The sequence below is a fragment of the Ornithorhynchus anatinus genome, chromosome 20 (assembly GCF_004115215.2).
Source record: "Ornithorhynchus anatinus isolate Pmale09 chromosome 20, mOrnAna1.pri.v4, whole genome shotgun sequence".
Classification (NCBI taxonomy): domain Eukaryota; kingdom Metazoa; phylum Chordata; class Mammalia; order Monotremata; family Ornithorhynchidae; genus Ornithorhynchus; species Ornithorhynchus anatinus.
This window is the reverse complement of record NC_041747.1, coordinates 2,782,073-2,793,930: the sequence shown is the minus strand read 5'-3', so window position 1 is coordinate 2,793,930 and position 11,858 is coordinate 2,782,073. Positions and strand designations below refer to the sequence as shown.

Here is an 11,858-nt window from a genome sequence, read left to right as displayed (position 1 = left end):
TTTTACGTGTACATGGAGTCAATTTTTAATGGGCACCCCCCTCTTTAAAAAAAAAAAGAAAAGCCAATGAAATCCAATATAAGTAGTACATTCGTGTACATGTCAGCCGCTTTCGTGGTGCATACGAGATACTACAAAATAAAGACCAGGCGAAACCGAGCTTCCTGGCACCTCTGGATTACAGCAGTCCAAGCTTGTGTTCCACCATCACGTGGGGCTCGCCCATGAATTCGCTTTGGGACGGGTCTGAAAAGCAAGAGAAGCGTTTGCATGCTTTGTTCCGAAAAGGGGTTCTGAAACCTCACTCTGCAGATCCTACGGCATTTGGGGGTCCTGATGAAATGACAGAGACGGTTACCCATCTCCCGCAGAGACTAGCGGGACTCTCTTCCCCTCTTCAAAGCTCACCTCCTCCAGGAGGCCTTCCCAGACTGAGCCCCCTTTCCGTCTGCTCCCCCTCCCCTCAGCACTGTGCTCGTTTGTATATGTTATTTATTACCCTATTTATTTTGTTAATCAGGTGGAGATCGCCTTGATTCTATCTATCTTGATGATGTTGCCTGGTTTTTGTTTTGTTCTCTTTGGCTTTGCCGTCTCCCCCGTTTGGACTGGGAGCCCGTCATCGGGCAGGGATGATAATAATGTTGGTATTTGTTAAGCGCTTCCTATGTGCAGAGCACTGTTCTAAGCGCTGGGGTAGACACAGGGGAATCAGGTTGTCCCACGTGGGGCTCACGGTCTTAATCCCCATTTTACAGATGAGGGAACAGACAGAGAAGTTAAGTGACTTGCCCACAGTCACCCAGCTGACAAGTGGCAGAGCTGGGATTCGATCTCATGACCTCTGACTGCAGGGATGGTCTCTCTCTGTTGCCGAATGGTCCCTTCCAAGCGCTTAGTACGGCGCTCTGCACAGTGAGCGCTCAATAAATACTAGTGAACTAGCGGCGAGGGTGCTTGTCAATCACTGTGAAGGGAGACTGCGTTTCAGAGCAGACGCGCCTGTCCTCCTTTAGTAGAATTTTGCATTTGGGAATATACGATCAAATCCACCAGACCCAAAGAAACACTGCTTAGCGGGAGGGCCGGGTATCCGATGGGCTCAAACGGTTAGGAGGCACATTCCAACCTCCTCTCCTCCTTAAACTTGGCTTTCTTGTTGGGACTCAGACCTTTCCGAAGGCCTCTTCGCCCCACGACTACCCAGGAAGGCGAATTTCCTGAAGAACTCGGACGGAGGAGCAGCTGACGTCAGTCAACCTCCCAGGGTCTTCAAAGAGATTTAGCAGAAAACCTCGGCTTTGACCCTTGCTTTCTCGGGGTGGGCGAGGGCTGCCGTCGGACGCTTGGGATGCGAAATCCCGGGAGCTCGGCGGGTGGCCGCACTGCCCTGCACCCGACGGGGGGGGGCGGCCCACAGACACCCAGACCCGAAATGCCCTCCTTAACAGGAACAGGAAGTTTAACATGAGGCTAAGTTTGGTCTGGAGGCTCAGGAATTTCAGGTTTTCCGGCGTCTTCCAAACTCTCTCATGGGCCGTTTCCCCCAGAGGAGAATCGCTGGCCGGCTGTTGTGTCCAGAGCGTTTCCTCCCCGGACACGAGCGGCGAAGCCCAGCCAACGGACTCTCACCGGTCTTCTCCGTACGTATAGAGCGGTGGGGGCCCTAGCATACTGTGCCGGAACGGGGCCGACACGATCGCGCGGGAGTTGTTTGTCCTCTTCTTGTCCAGAAACAATGGCGGTCTGCCCGCATTGTTCTTCTCACAAAGTCCCATCTGTGCGGGGATGACTGGGCTCAACCGAGAACCTGGCTTCCGAGGGCCCGGTCTCCCGTCCCACCCATCGCCCCGCTTAAGGATTCGGGAAACCAAGAAGGAAGAGAAGGGGGGAAAGGGGAACCTAAAAACTGTCTTTTTCACGCGTAGTTGATCCTCCCTAAACTCCCTCTACTACTTCGTTCATTCAATCGTATTTACTGAGCGCCCACTGTGTGCAAAGGACTGTACCGTGTGCTTGGGAGAGTACAACAGAACGGTAACCATTCTGTTGCCGACTTGTACATTCCAAGCGCTTAGTACAGTGCTCTGCACATAGTAAGCGCTCAATAAATACTACTGAGATACTATTGAATGAATAAACAGGCATATTCCCTGCCCTCAACGAGCTTACTACTGACTCCAAAAACCCAAATTCCACCCGCTCTGGGGCTCACGAACAGCTCGATTACTTTCCCACCTCCTCCCACGAGTTTTCCCCGATTCATCTCCCAGTCCCCGAGCCACCTCTTCTTTACCCCCTCCTAAGTCTCATACAGTGCTTTGCACAGAGTAAGTGCTCAATACATGACTGAACGCATGCACGCGGGTCTGCTTGACTTATTTTTGACGCCCCGAGTCGTCAATTATTTTTATGTTTGGCTCCCCCATTAGAGTGGATGCTCCTGGGGGGCAGTAAACATGTCACCTCTTGCCGTTCTTCTCCAACGTCCAGTACACCGCCCCGCCCCGGGTGGGTGCTCAATAAATGCTGCAGCCGCACAGACGGTCCTGGCGAGGAACGGTAGGGTCTCCGATCACCTCGGCGAGCGGGCCGGCCACTTACCGTTAAGGATGTCCTCAAAACTGACGGATTCGTCGTTACCCCTCAGGATGTCCAGGGCCAGGTTGGAGCTCTGGAGAAACGGGAGGCGCTGAGCCTGGGAAAACGTGTGGAGAGTGAAAACAGGCCCACAGAGCCCGGCTTCCGTTCGTAGCACGCTCTCTACAGCGTGTTCCCGGTCTCCGACCCTTCTAAAGAGCCCAACTATATCACTGGGCCAGACTGCCAGGCTCGCCACGGCAGCAACCTCCTCCAAGGGGCCTTCCCGGACTGAGCTTCCCCTTTTCCCTCTGCTCCCTCTCTGCCCCCCGCACCTCCCCTCAGCTAAACCCTCTTCTCCCCCTTTCCCTCTGCTCCTCCCCCTCTCCCGTCCCATCCCCTCAGCACCGTACTCGTCCGCTCAACTGTATATATTTTCGTCACCCTATTTATTTTGTTAATCAGATGTACATCACCCTGATTCTATTTGTTATTGTTTTAATGAGATGTTCTTCCCCTTGATTCTATTTATTGCCATCGTTCTTGTCTGTCTCCCCCGATTAGACTGTAAGCCCGTCAAAGGGCAGGGACTGTCTCTAAATGTTGTCGATTTGTACATCCCACGCGCTTAGTACAGTGCTCGGCACATAGTCAGCGCTCAATAAATACTATGAATGAATGACCACGGCCCCAGAGGAGTTTGGAGGCGGCGTGTGAGGCCTGCCCTCCCTCAGAGAGGAAGGCATCCGCTATCAGCCTCAGTTGGCCCCACTAACACCCAATCACAGTTCCACCGTCCACAAATTCACGTATATACGGTTGAGGAACCCACTACCACCTGCCTCCACCCTCTCTGTACGTGGGGGGGCGGGGGGGGAGACGACACGTCTGCTTTGGATTGCTGATCTGCCGCCTACCTGGCTAATAATAATAACAACATCGGTATTTGTTAAGCGCTTACTATGTGCCAAGCACCGTTCTAAGGACCGGGGTAGACTCAAGGTCATCGGGTTGTCCCACGTGGGGCTCACAGATGAGGCAACTGAGGCACAGAGAATTTAAATGACTTGCCCAAGGTCTCCCCGCTGACAAGTGGCAGAGCCGGCATTAGAACCCAGGACCTCTGACTCCCAAGCCTGGGCTCTTTCCATTAAGCCGCGCTGCTTTGTCTCGCCTTGGGAGGAGTCGGGGGTGGGGAGGTTGAGAGAATTCTGAGACACCCCATTTATGTTCAATTAATAAAGTTGATATTTAAGCGCTTACTATGTGCAGAGTACTGTTCTAAGCGCTGGGGGAGATACAGGGCAATCAGGTTGTCCCACGTGAGGCTCACAGTCTTCATCCCCATTTTCCAGATGAGGGAACTGAGGCCCAGAGATGTTACTTGCCCACAGTCACACAGCTGACAAGCAGCAGAGCTGGGATTTGAACCCACGACCTGACTCCCAAACCCATGCTCCTTCCACTGAGCCACGCCGCTTCTCTACCCCGACATACAATTCAGCCATTCCTTCTTCTCACACGGGAGGAGGCGGGACGACGCTTACAAATGTAGCCTAACCTTGTGTCTCTCCAGATAGATTTAGGCTTGGAAACTAGCAACGGGGACGACATCTTCTGAAAAAATAAGTGAGCAGGGAGGAGAGTACGCTGGAGGGGAATGTTGCCTCTTCCACGTGTCCGTACTCTCAAATAGGTTCGTTTAAGCCCGGGAGCATCATTCTGGGTAGATGACGCTCTCCCACGTCAATTAATCCCATTTATTTCCAGCCTTTTGGGTGCAATCTTCTACTCATTCTTATAATGACTAAATCTCTAGGTAAAAATTCATATCGACCTCCTGCTTGTCTTCCCTCAGACTGTGAAATCTACAGCGGATCCGTGTCTTCGCCGGCGTGCCACATCCCTCGCAGGCTGCCCACAAACCGTGCAGAAACCCAGTAGCCGAACTGGGGCCTAACACTAATCAAACCCCACGCTGGTCACATCACATTTTATTATTTTATCATCACGTTTTAGAGTTACTTCGGCACTTGCTTCCCGGATTGGCCAAGGCCAGCCGAGACTGGCGAGGGGAATCGGCCTACCTGCTTCGCCGCCTTGAATTCCATCTGTAACTTTAGAGGTGCAAACAGGCCTTGGATATTTCTCAGGGTGGAAAAACTCATTTTGTCTTGATTGAGCTGGAACTATCAGAGAGACACGCTTTAGTTTGCTGCTTTCAAGCCCACCTTCCAAGACACAGCCGGCACGCCCACCCCGACTAATTTCAGAAGTAGTTTAGGTGTTTTTTCTGTCTTAATTGGTTAAATGACTCTATTCCTTCTCATCTTTCTTTTCCCGTTTTTAACATTTAAGTGCTTACTGTGTACCAGGCGTGATTCGAAGCACTGGGGTATATAGAAGCTCATCAGGTTGGACAGAGTCCACGTCTCCCACGGGGCTCACAGTTTTAATCCCCGTTTTACAGATGAGGTGACTGAGGCGCATAGAAGTTAAGTGTTTGGCTCACGGTCACACAGCAGACAGAACCAGCAGCAGAACCCAGACCCTTCTGGGTTTATCCACTAGGCCACACTGTCTCTTCACCCCGAGCTAATGGCCGTTTACCCAGAAGCAGTCTTTATTAGAGAATCGGAGTTGTTTCCACTCTATTTTATTGCCCGTTTCCTTGTCAGTTCTAACTCCTCAATGCCTGGGAACTGGGGTTTTCTGGTGTTATCCCCAGCTGACCTTTTTGGGATTTTTTAAAATGCCGCCTGTTAAGCAGTTACTACGTGCCAGGCGCTGTACTAAGCACTAGGGGTTGACCGAAGACAACGGGCTGGATGCGGTCCACGTCCCACACGGGGCTCACGGTCTTAACCCCCGTTTTGCAGATGAGGGAACTGAGGCACCGGGAAGTGACTTGCCCAAGGTCATACGGCAGAAAAGTAGTAGTGGAGCTGGGATTAGACACCCGGGTCCTATCCGGCATCAAGGTCCTCTGACTCCGCTTGGTCGTGCCGCTCCCAGGAGACTCTGGGACTATTTTAGACGCTTTCCTCCGGGGATGTTGAAGCATTTCTCCACATTTTTCCAAGGCAACAAGGAATGTATTTTCCCTGGATGAGGGAGACTCACAACAATGATAACGCTGGTATCTGTTAAGCGCCTCCGATGTGCGGAGCACCGTTCTAAGCGCCGGGGGAGATACGGGGGTCATCGGGTGGTCCCACGGGAGGCTCACAGTCTTCACCCCCATTTTACGGGTGAGGTCACCGAGGCACCGCGAAGTGACTCGCCCACGGTCAGCCAGCTGACGAGTGGCAGAGCCGGCATTCGAACCCGTGACCCCGGACTCCCAAGCCCGGGCTCTTGCCACTGAGCCACGCTGCTTCGGGGGAAGTAGCTACAGGTGCTGGGGGGAAGGGGGATGATTTTGCTACGATTCGCTGGTGCTGAGGAGGCTGCACAAGCATCACGTAATCGAGCAATGGTATTTATTGGGCGCTGACCAGGCAGAGAGCACTATACTAAACGCTGGGGCCGGAATTAAAACAATCCACTGTTCTACTTGGGGTTGTTTTACCAACGGCGAATAAATGAAAAGGTCTCAGTTCGGCGACATACTTACATTTCTTTCCGACAGCTCAAGAGGGTGGCTGGGTAACAGGTCGTTTTTCACGCTAGAGAAACTGAACACAGATATACGTAAAAGGATTAAGTGTCACGAATATCGAACACTCAGCTTATTACGTGTGAAATACTGGAGCGAATACAACATGCTCAAGTCAGTTCCAGTCCCGGCTCCCTCGGGGACCGCTCGTCTCCAAACACATCCCATCTAGTCACTTAAGTGCCCTGATTGATTATCCTTTATCTACCCCAGCGCTTAGAACAGTCTAGTGCTCTGCACACAGCAAGCGCTCAATCAGTGCTACTGAATGAATGAGCGCTTAACAAATACCAACATTATCATTATTATAGGAAAAGGTTTTTTAAGAAATGTAAAAGTACAGGCTCCGACAGGCTGCGGAGAGTCATTAATTGGGGTCTGTTTTACGCCGCTCTTCAGGAGCCGGCGAAACCAACGGGAGCCAACGAAAATGGACAGACTGTCCCTCTGTCGCAATTATTCCTTTTTCGGGAGGCCCGAGGCGGACCCCATCCATCATTTTGGAGAGGGTCCGAGATCGGCAAGAGCCCGGGCTGCGGAGTCAGAGGCCATGGGTTCGAATCCCGGCTCCGCCACTTGTCAGCTGTGGGACTGTGGGCAAGTCACTTCACTGGGCCTCAGTTCCCTCATCTGTAAGATGGGGATTAACTGGGAGCCTCGCGTGGGACAACCTGATGACCCTGGATCTACCTCAGTGCTTAGAACAGCGCTCTGCACATAGTAAGCGCTTAACACCAGCATTATTACCTCCATTTTGGACCAGGGGAAGGTGACAAGAGACAGAACCTGACCCCGCTCCTCCCCGGCTGACGCTCTGCCAGCCGACCGCTCACCTGCTTCCATTGCCATAAACGATAATAATAACAGCTATAAATGATAATAACTGTGGTACTTGTCAAGCGCTTACTATGAGACGTCCACTGCTCCAAGCGCTGCCACAGATACAAGCTAACGGCGTGGGACCCGGCCCCGGTCCCACCCGGTCTTGATCCCCATTTTACAGATGAGGGAACCGAGGCACGGGGAAGTCAAACGACTCGCCCAAGGTCACGCAGCAGACAGGGGGATTTAGAACCCGGGTCCGGCTTGGGGCCCGCCGCTTCTCGCCAACGAGCTCTGAACGTGAACCCTCGGCCAGCAACGTCCTTGCGGGTTAGCAGAGCTGAGCGCGGAGAGGTCGAGACCGTAACCCTCTCACGTCGCCAGGGAGAGGCGGCCTTTCTTCCTCGAATTAATTTTCTCCGCTCGACGAAGGCAACCCTTCAACTCGGACGTGCTCGATTCATTCAGTCGTATTTCTTGAGCGCTTACTACGCGCGGAGCACTGGACTCAGCGCTTGGAACGGACCATTGGGCAACAGATGGAGGCAACCCCCGCCCGACGCCGGGGGGGGGGGGGGGGGAAGGATCGGGTCAAGTCTTCCTCGTGTTTCGACACCTACCCTGTGCGAAGGACGTCGTGGCTCTCGAAGGCACCGCTTGCTGACAGCTCGCGGACGGGAACGCTGTCCTTCAGCTGAGATCCAAGCCCCCTGCAATTCTGAAACACACACAACAAAAAAAACCACGAATAATAATAGAACCTGACCCTTATTTTTACAAAGTAAGACCGAAACAGACTCTGGGCATTAGTAAAAACCCGCTCCGTCTCCCAAAACCAATCTCTCCACTCACCCTTTACACCTGAGATGGCAACCGGCCCCTCTACAAATTACCTTACGGCCCGTGTATCGTTTTACACACTGATTTTAGTGATTTTTTTCACAGATGGTGACTGATTAGGAGGGAAACCAGGGCCCCCGACGACAGGATTTCTTTGCCGCCCCTTTTTAATTTAGTCATTCTCTGGCTTCGCATTGTAAATTTACCGCCCAACCACCCCACTGACTTGCTGCAGTGGAAAAACGCTCAACCTGTACCGCGTTGTGAGTACAATTTACTGGGAAGCAGCGTGGCTCAGTGGAGAGAGCCCGGGCTTGGGAGTCAGAGGTCACGGGTTCGAATCCCAGCTCTGCCACTTGGCGGCTGTGGGACTGTGGGCGAGTCGCTTCGCTTCTCTGGGCCTCAGTTACCTCATCCGTAAAACGGGGTTGAGGACTGTGAGCCTCACGTGGGACCACCTGATCACCTTGTATCCCCCCCACAGCAGTGAGAACAGTGCTTTGCACACAGTAAGCGCTTAACAACTACCATTATTATTATTACCCCAGCGCTTAGAACAGTGCTCGGCACAGAGTAAGCGCTTGGCAAATACCGACGTTTTTATCAATTATTAATACTATTTTCGCTTTCCCTCGGCTGGGAGCCCCACGTGGGACGACCTGATCACTCTGTATCTCCCCTAGCGCTTAGGGCAGTGCTTGGCACATGATAAGCGCTTAACAAATACCATCGTCATTATTATTGCCCCAGCGCTTAGCGCAGTGCTCGGCACAGAGTAGGCGCTTGGCAAAGACCAAGGTTATTATTATTTTTATTTTTTGCTTCGGCCCAGCTGGGAGCCCCACGGGGGACCACCTGATGACCTAGGAACTTAGTGCTTAGCCCAGTGCTTGGCACATAGTAACCACCTGACAAATACCAGCATTATTACTATTGCCCCAGCGCTTAGGACAGTGCTTGGCACCCAGTAGGGGCTTAAGAAATGGCATCGTCATTATTATGATCGCCGCAGCGCTTAGCACAGTGCTGGGCACAGACTAAAGGCTTGACAAACGCCAGCATTATTATGAAGATCGCCCTAGTGCTTAGCACAGTGCAGAGCACATACTAAAGTCTTGACAAACACCAGCATTATTATGATGCTCGCCCCTGGGCCTAGCACAGTGCTGGGCACTGAGGAGGCGCTTGGCAAATACCGAGGTTATTATTAATTACTATTATCATTATTATTTTCGCTTTGGCCCGGCTGGGAGCCCCAAGTGGGACGTCCTAGGAACTCAGTGCTTAGCGCAGTGCTGGGCACAGACTAAAGGCTTGACAAATGCCAGCATGATGATGACGCTCGCCCCAGCGCTTAGCACAGTCCTGGGCACAGACTAAAGGCTTGACAAACGCCAGCATTATTATGATGATCGTCCCAGCGCTTAGCGCAGTGCAGGGCACAGACTAAAGGCTTGACAAACGCCAGCATGATGATGACGCTCGCCCCAGCGCTTAGCACAGTGCAGGGCACAGACTAAAGGCTTGACAAACGCCAGCATGATGATGATGCTCGCCCCAGCTCTTAGCACAGTCCTGCGCACAGACTAAAGGCTTGACAAACACCAGCATGATGATGATGATCGCCCCAGCGCTTAGCACAGTCCTGTGCACAGACTAAAGGCTTGACAAACACCAGCATTATGATGATGATCGCCCTAGCGCTTAGCGCAGTGCAGGGCACAGACTAAAGGCTTGACAAACACCAGCATGATGATGATGCTCGCCCCAGCGCTTAGCGCAGTGCAGGGCACAGAGGAGGCGCTTGGCAAATACCGAGGTTATTATTAATTATTATTATTATTATTATTTTCGCTTTGGCCCGGCTGGGAGCCCCACGTGGGACGTCGCGCTTAGCACAGTGCTGGGCAAAGGCTTGACAAACACCACATGATGATGATGCTCGCCCCAGCGCTTGGCACAGTGCAGGGCACAGACTAAAGGCTTGACAAACGCCAGCATGATGATGATGCTCGCCCCAGCGCTTAGCACAGTGCAGGGCACAGACTAAAGGCTTGACAAACACCAGCATGATGATGATGCTCGCCCCAGCGCTTAGCACAGTGCAGGGCACAGACTAAAGTCTTGACAAACACCAGCATGATGATGACGCTCGCCCCAGCGCTTAGCACAGTGCAGGGCACAGACTAAAGGCTTGACAAACGCCAGCATTATTATGATGATCGTCCCAGCGCTTAGCGCAGTGCAGGGCACAGACTAAAGGCTTGACAAACGCCAGCATGATGATGATGCTCGCCCCAGCGCTTAGCACAGTGCAGGGCACAGAGTAGGCGCTTGGCAAATACCGAGGTTATTATTAATTATTATTATTATTATTATTATTTTCGCTTTGGCCCGGCTGGGAGCCCCACGTGGGACGTCGCGCTTAGCACAGTGCTGGGCAAAGGCTTGACAAACACCAGCATGATGATGATGCTCGCCCCAGCGCTTGGCACAGTGCTGGGCACAGAGGAGGCGCTTGGCAAATACCGAGGTTATTATTAATTATTATTTTTATTATTTTCGCTTTGGCCCGGCTGGGAGCCCCACGTGGGACGTCCTAGGAACTCAGCGCTTAGCGCAGTGCTGGGCACGGAGCAGGCGCCTGGCAAATACCCAGGTGATTATCAATTGCTATTTGGAGGATGATTTGGTCCGGGGGCCGGCGGCGTCACTCACCATCTTGCCCGTCGCCTCAGGCCGCTCGCGCCCCGCCGGCCGCCACTTCCGCTTCCGCCGCCGGAAGCGCGTCACGGCCGGGCAGCGCGTCACATCCGGGGCCGCCCGGGCGGCCGCCGCGCCTGCGCAAGAGGCGCCGAGGGGGGGGCGGGGCCGGGGGGAGGCGCGCGAGGCCCGGCGGCCCCCGCGCCTGCGCAAGAGGCCCCGAGGGGGGGCGGGGCCGGGGGGAGGCGCGCGAGGCCCGGGGGGGGGGGCGCACGTGGCTCCGCGAGAAGCGCGCCGCCTGGGGAGGCCGAGGCCGCGGGTTCGAATCCCGCCTCCGCCGCTGGCCGCCTCGGGCCAGTCATTTTCCTTCTCTTGGAGAAGCGGTGGAAAGAGCCCGGGCTGGGGAGTCAAAGGTGGTGGGTTCGAATCCCGGCTCTGCCACTTAGCTGTGTGACTGTGGGCCAGTCACTTCTCTGGGCCTCAGTGACCTCCTCTGTCAAATGGGGATGAAGCCTCTGAGCCTCAGGGGGATCTCCCCCAGCGCTTAGAACAGTGCTCTGCACATAGTGAGCGCTTAACAAATACCAACATGATTAGTGTTGTTATTCTCTGGGCCTCAGTGACCTCATCTGTCAAATGGGGATGAAGCCTCTGAGTCTCACGTGGGACAAGCTGATGACCCTGTGTCTCCCCCAGCGCTTAGAACAGTGCTCTGCACATAGTGAGCGCTTAACAAATACCAACATCATTATTATTATTCTCTGGGCCTCAGTGACCTCATCTGTCAAATGGGGATGAAGCCTCTGAGCCTCACGTGGGACAAGCTGATGACCCTGTCTCTCCTCCAGTGCTTAGAACAGTGCTCTGCACATAGTCAGCGCTTAACAAATACCAACATTATTATTACTCTCTGGGCTTCAGTTCCCTCATCTGTCAAATGGGGATGAAGAGTGGGAGCCCCACGTGGGACAACCTGATGACCCTGTCTCTCCCCCAGCGCTTAGAACAGTGCTCTGCACATAGTGAGCGCTTAACCAATACCAACATCATTATCATTATTCTCTGTGCCTCAGTTCCCTCATCTGTCAAATGGGGATGAAGCGTGGGAGCCCCACGTGGGACAACCCGATGACCCTGTATCTCCCCCGGCGCTTAGAACAGGGCTCTGCACATAGTGAGCGCTTAACAAATACCAACGTCATTATTATTCTCTGGCCCTCAGTTCCCTCATCTGTCAGATGGGGATGAAGACTGG

General features: G+C 53.4%; 1 protein-coding gene across 1 annotated transcript; it reads right to left on the bottom strand.

Moving 5' to 3' along the window:
- LOC114805806 (proteasome maturation protein) lies at positions 1 to 10,712 on the bottom strand. Its single transcript, XM_029047764.2, has 6 exons — positions 10,619 to 10,712; positions 7,681 to 7,778; positions 6,197 to 6,257; positions 4,668 to 4,769; positions 2,605 to 2,698; positions 1 to 246 (listed from the first exon to the last, which is right to left on the bottom strand). The coding sequence occupies exons 1-6, from the start codon at positions 10,619 to 10,621 to the stop codon at positions 179 to 181; spliced, it is 426 nt and encodes a 141-aa protein (XP_028903597.1). The 5' UTR covers positions 10,622 to 10,712; the 3' UTR covers positions 1 to 178.
- Positions 10,713 to 11,858: the final 1,146 nt, after the last annotated feature.

Bases quoted from the DNA above. Each gene is read 5' to 3' on its own strand.
- LOC114805806 (XM_029047764.2), bottom strand. The intron at 4,770-6,196 runs GTAAGTATGTCG...TCTCTCTGATAG, and splicing joins TTGAGCTGTCGGAAAGAAAT to TTCCAGCTCAATCAAGACAA. The intron at 2,699-4,667 runs GTAGGCCGATTC...ACGTTTTCCCAG, and splicing joins AATTCAAGGCGGCGAAGCAG to GCTCAGCGCCTCCCGTTTCT.